Raw genomic sequence first — 5,542 nt, 5'->3', positions numbered from 1 at the left:
CTATCAGGACACACTGTTATTTTGCTGTGAGTGGGCAGGTGATCGTGTCTTTTACTTGCTTGGGGAAATGTGCAATATAGGTGGCCATACATTGTGCGCATTTCGGACGGTTCTTGAGGAATGTATGTGCACCCATGCGTGCTTGTCTTAGTATGCATGCATTCACAGGCACTTCACTGAAGCTGATCATGCACAGATCATGCTTGACCAGCTTCCTCCCCAGCTCTGAAGCCGCATGTGATGAAATAAGCATCACTTCCGATTCCTTCAGCAGGGAGGAGATCAGCAAACGGGTGTTCACTGGTCTCTCTCCCTGCTTTCCGCCGACACCCGCAATGGCGGTCTTGGGCCTGCAGGAGGGGCAGCAAAGCTATCCAGGAAGCTATTGCCTCCAGAAGTGTACAGGGGCCCGCTGCCAGCAATGTATGCCTTATTCCGTTTGCAGCGAAAGGGTTAAAGAAAGTCTGGCACAAGGACTACAGTAAGCTAATGGAACGGCAAATTTAAAGTGTATTACCACTTTTGCAAATTGGGATAACATCTACTTTTATGTTTGTTATTTACATTGTAAAGTTGCTGTTCACATTAAGTGCTTAAAAACCTTACCTAGCTTTCCATAGAGGGGGTTGGAGGGGGGGTTTTGGGAAGTGGTTTGCTCTTATTAACCCCGTCTGTACTGTGCTGTCAGATCTCATTATCAGTTGCATACTAGACACTGTTGGTCCTATCAAAGGGTTAAAAACTTAGAAGCATTGTCCAGTAAGGAGAGGAAGCTCAACTTTGACTTCAGATATTCTAGCTGCATTTAATAGAAGAATAAATATTCATCTAATATTGCCCGGAGTTGCTCTGTAAAACGTCTTGGGGGTAAAACCTGTGAATACTTTATTTCCTTTGTACTAAGTTTTCCCCTCTTTGTTAATTGTGAACTGATTGGACATTTTTTTTTCTGTAGTGGTTATTGACCCCTTCCTGCTGGGAGCCATCCTTTAAGGAAATATACATGTCTGGGCTTTCCTGATCATGTGATCACTGTGATTGGCTGTCATATTGATCACATGATCAGGAGCCCCTCCTACCAGCTCCAAGAACTGTTGGTGACAGCATAGTCATAGTGCTGGGGGCACATATTTGAGCATGCTCTTCAAACAAAACAGCAATGCCGGCCATATGCAAGTATGTGGCAGCATGATGTAAAGCCCACCACTGTGCTGCCACGTATATGCATATGGCCAGTGATACGGAGCAAAGTGCCTAATCATCTTTTACCATCCTCCCTTATTCTTTTTTTTTCAGGGATTCCTTATCTAGACTGTTTCCCCCACTGTGGGCTGCAAGCGACCACCAGAATCTCTCTGAATATCTTCCCACCATCCTTCCTGGAAATGTCGACATCTCCCACGTAATTGGCCCCCAAACTTACCAGGAGCCTGCAAGAAAATTACCGGACATTGAAAGCCTTCAGAGAGGGTTTGAAGACCTGGGCTTGCTGGATTCTTGGGTTTCCAGCCCTGAGACCTGCAGTCCACAACTGGAAGATGTATTCCAAGGCCTTTACTTTGAAAATCAAGCCTTGGAACTGAATTCCTCTTTCCAGCCCATCGAGTGGCCTAATCAGACTGTCGACGGCTTCGTCAAGTTAAACGGAAGAGATTCTGGAAGCAAAGCTGCTAGTGCCTGCCCCAGTTCGCAGAAGAGAGCAAAAGAATACTCTGGAGTACCTCGGCCCTCGTGGAAAAATGACAAGGGGAGAGTCAAGTTCAGTAGGGGTAGTCCAACCGGTCAAACGAATTACGTACCTGGCGTTCGAGAAACTTGGGGAAAAGAAACATATGCAAAACCTTCCAGTGACTTTTCTCCACTGAGCATGAAGCCACCAGCATTCCAGTTCAATCAGCAGTTTGCTAAAACTCACGGTTTCCATCCGACCACACAGAAGACGCACTACAAGGAAGGGTCAGAGAGCTACAGCGGTTTTCCAAAAGTCGGGACTTTCGAATGCCGTGAAAATATTGCTCCTCAAATCCAAAAGGAGCCCTATGCAAAGTCTCCGGTTCCTTGCATCAGCCCAAATGAGGGCTTCCCATTGGCTAGCCAGAGTCACAGATGGTTAGATGGCGAAACGCTCGGGACCCAGAAAACGGCAACTAGCCCTTTGCCATCTCCTGCAAGTTCTTCTCTGTCTGACGGTTCTCCAACCCATTGTCCAGGGTATTACTCTCAACCACCATTGCCGCTTTCTGCTAAGGATGGGCATTTAAACGGAATGACCAATCATATACCATTTTCTAGCTTTATTGATGAAAATCAGAGGCGCAGCAAGTGTTTCAATCGCTCATCTCCTAGTAAGGAAGGCATATATCGAAACGCACCATTAGGTTACCCCCCCAACTGGTCACCACCTCAGCTGGGTTCTGGACAGAATAACTCCGACAGGCTTCACAAACTGCCCAAAAGAGCAAACCCGCCAAACAACGGAAATCCCGACCGAAGAGGAAGAAGAACTTGGAATATGCCACATGGCGGCGTCAAACAAAACCCGCCTCCTTGCAGCCCTTTCCAACGCAAACAGGAGCCCAACTTGGGAAACATGTCTGACTTCGTGAATGCTTCCTTTCTGCCTCCTTTTTCCCTCATGTCCGATTTAAAGCAGAATCAGAATTTTCCTTCCTTTAACCCACAGTTATTTTCTCCAACAACAAATATGTCTTTCCCACCACCTTTCCCGTTCTCCGACCTCATCGATCTGTTCCATTACGAAGACATCAATCAGATCCAACCTTTTATAAATGACCTGTTCTGCGGTGAAATCCCCCCGCCGTACTTTCCATTTCCGGCCCCCTTCAACAGATGCCGCCCTTCGAGAAACCGCAGCGGACCTGCCAATGAACTCCATTTACAGCTAGAAGAATGCTGTGAGCAGTTCCGGGCTCTAGAGAAGGAAAGGAAAAAGGTAAGAGAACATTCTTGAGACCTTGTTACAGTGATTATGAAGCCAGTCGCTGGAGAGGAATGAAATGCATGTCCTGTTCATCTGGTGATTGGGGAACGTTCTTTATTTGGGGAGGAAAATGCTAGATGATGCTGGACGTCCTCCAGCCATGAAATGAGGCGGGCTCTATCTGACTTGCTGTAGCTTCTAATGCACATTGTGAGAAGCTCCCAGTGTGCAGTGATATCAGGAAGAGGAGAGGAGCCGGTACAACTGTGCAAGATTGATAACCCTCTGATTTTTTTTTTTGCATGTATCTACTGCTAGCAAGCAGCAGATATATGCAAAAACAAAAAAGTTACCAAAAAGTTTAAAACTTACCTGTGTCTCCGCCGAGCGCTCCCGTCCAAAGTTCTGAAGATTCTTCGGCGGCCGCAAAGGATCATGGGGCGGGAGAAGAGGAGAGACACAGGGTAGGTCAATGGACGTAGCTTGGCAGTGTGCACACCGGACAGACTCTGTGGGACAGGGAACACACAGCAGTCAGCACCAGATCAGGGACCGGCACCAGCGCTGGAGGGACTCCTGAAAACTACTGGAAAGAAGAAGATGATCGGATCAAGAGGCATCATTTAAGGTAAGTCCTTACACCAGCATTGGGGGGGGAGGGTAAAATAATTAGACTTTAATGTCACTTTCTGCTTTAAATTTAATGTTAAGTCAAACGTTTTCTCCTTGTTTTGGATGGAATGAGGAAGCATTAGAACTCCTGTTGGGTCTTCACTTCTATCCAGGGCTCCATTAGAGAGATTTATTCTCACTTTCTGTTCTATTGACAATGTTTTCTCCAGACAGTGACTTTGGTCACCTGCGCCATCTAAACCCTCTTCTTTGTAGGGTGCTCCCAGCTCTCACTTTCTGCTAACAGGTCAGAAACTGCTTGGAGCATGCCCACTGATGGTGCCGACGTCTGCAGTCCTGCTGTCTATGCAGTCCTCCATGGCCCCGTCTGGTGTGGCTGGGTCCTCTGCTCTCTCAGCTGAGGCTTTAACTACAGTCATGCAAGACCTTATGACCCAAATTACCCAGTTATTATTTACTGACTCACAAAAGGTCACAAGCGTGCTTCCATGCCCTTTCCAGCAGATTGTGCATCTTGCCTTAGCAGCCTCTGAGCCCTCCTCTGCACACTCCACCTGATTCAGTCACTGAAATCATCTGATGCCCTTGCACCTAGGGAGTTGCAGTCTTCTGCTATTACTACCAAGTTAAAGGAGACTGTTTTGATTGTTGTTGATGTTTTGTGCACCACCCTAAAGCTAGGGGATCAACTTCCAACAGTGCTGTTTTTCATCTAAGATCGTATAAGGATGGGAAGTCCATGACAAGGTCTATTATCAGATATGGAGGGCATACTTCACTTTGTGTGAGTCTACGGGATTCCACCCCAGCAGCTTCTCCATGGGACAGATTTTCTCCTTCCAGCAGTTGGGTGTCTGCACTTTTGATTCTGTTTCAGAGACTGTTAGCTTTACGCTCTTTGATTAAGACCTTTGTGCTGAGGGGTCTCCCACATGGCTACTCGAGCCCAATAACTTGTGATTCCATGAGATCTAAATCTGGTTCTCTCAGCACTTCAGAATCTGCTGTTTGGACCCACTAGAGATGTTCCTCTCTCTACTCTCACCCACAAGGTTTCTTTCCTTGTAGCCATCACCTCTGACAGGGAATTGTCTGAACCGGCTTCTTTCCTTGCAAAAAAACATTTTTGGTCTTGCACAGGAACAAGGTGGTGGTATGGCCCAGGACGTCCTTCTTGGTAGTCTCTGCCTTTCACTTTAACCAGAACATTGTCCTCCCTGTACCTTTTTGTCTAGCTCTGGTTCATTGAAAAGAAATTTCACTTCACCGTCTTGACGTGGTCCGGACTGTGTGAGTCTCTCAGCCACTGCTTCTTTCAGAAAGACAATTCCTTTTTTTGCCATTCTGGATGGGCCCCAGAAAGGAACCTCCATATCTCTTTCCACCATCTCTAGGTTGCTGAGACAGATCATCGTCCTGGCTTGTGGTTTCAAGGATCGGTTCTCCCCTTCACTGTTAGACTCTCTCCATGAGTGCTATGAGTGCCTCCTGGGCTTTTTGGCTTCAGGCCTCTGTTTCCCAGATTTGCAAGGCTGCCACCTTGTTTTCTGTTTTCACGTTCTTGAAGTTCTATTGAGTTGAACATTTCGGCCTTATCTGATGCCAGCGTTGGGCATCAGCTCCTTCAGGCAATTCCCACTTCCTGTTGTTACATTCAGCCTGTTAGCAATAGTTTGCTGCTGCCCACTCCTCAGTTGGACTGCTTTTGGACATTACAAAGTACCAAAATTCTTCTATCTAGACCTCTTCTGGACAGGAAAACTAATATTTTTACTTGACATCTTAGAAAAGGACCTGCCGATCTCCTCTACCTTCCTGATGGCTAAAAGGAATCTAGGGGAGGTGTATAAATGTCCCAAATCCTTTTTATTTATTTTTTTTGCATTTTGATTTCATCTTTTTTTGCTCTGTGTGTGTGTGTGTGTGTGTGTGTGTGTGTGTGTGTGGGTGTGTGGGTGTGTATCTTTT

At 46.5% G+C, this 5,542-nt stretch overlaps 1 protein-coding gene across 1 annotated transcript in view; it reads left to right on the top strand.

Moving 5' to 3' along the window:
• LOC108788780 (meiosis-specific coiled-coil domain-containing protein MEIOC-like) overlaps window positions 1-5,542 on the top strand; it is a 13,098-nt gene that overhangs the window by 2,166 nt on the left and 5,390 nt on the right. The window contains exon 3 of the mRNA XM_018558637.1: window positions 1,297-2,953. Coding sequence (XP_018414139.1) covers window positions 1,297-2,953 — 1,657 coding nt within the window. The remainder of the gene's footprint in view (window positions 1-1,296; window positions 2,954-5,542) is intronic.

This window comes from Nanorana parkeri, unplaced genomic scaffold (assembly GCF_000935625.1).
Source record: "Nanorana parkeri isolate BGI_ZX_2015 unplaced genomic scaffold, ASM93562v1 scaffold351, whole genome shotgun sequence".
In the NCBI taxonomy this organism is placed as follows: domain Eukaryota; kingdom Metazoa; phylum Chordata; class Amphibia; order Anura; family Dicroglossidae; genus Nanorana; species Nanorana parkeri.
Note: the sequence above shows the minus strand (reverse complement) of the source record. Positions and strands in the feature narration are given on the sequence as shown.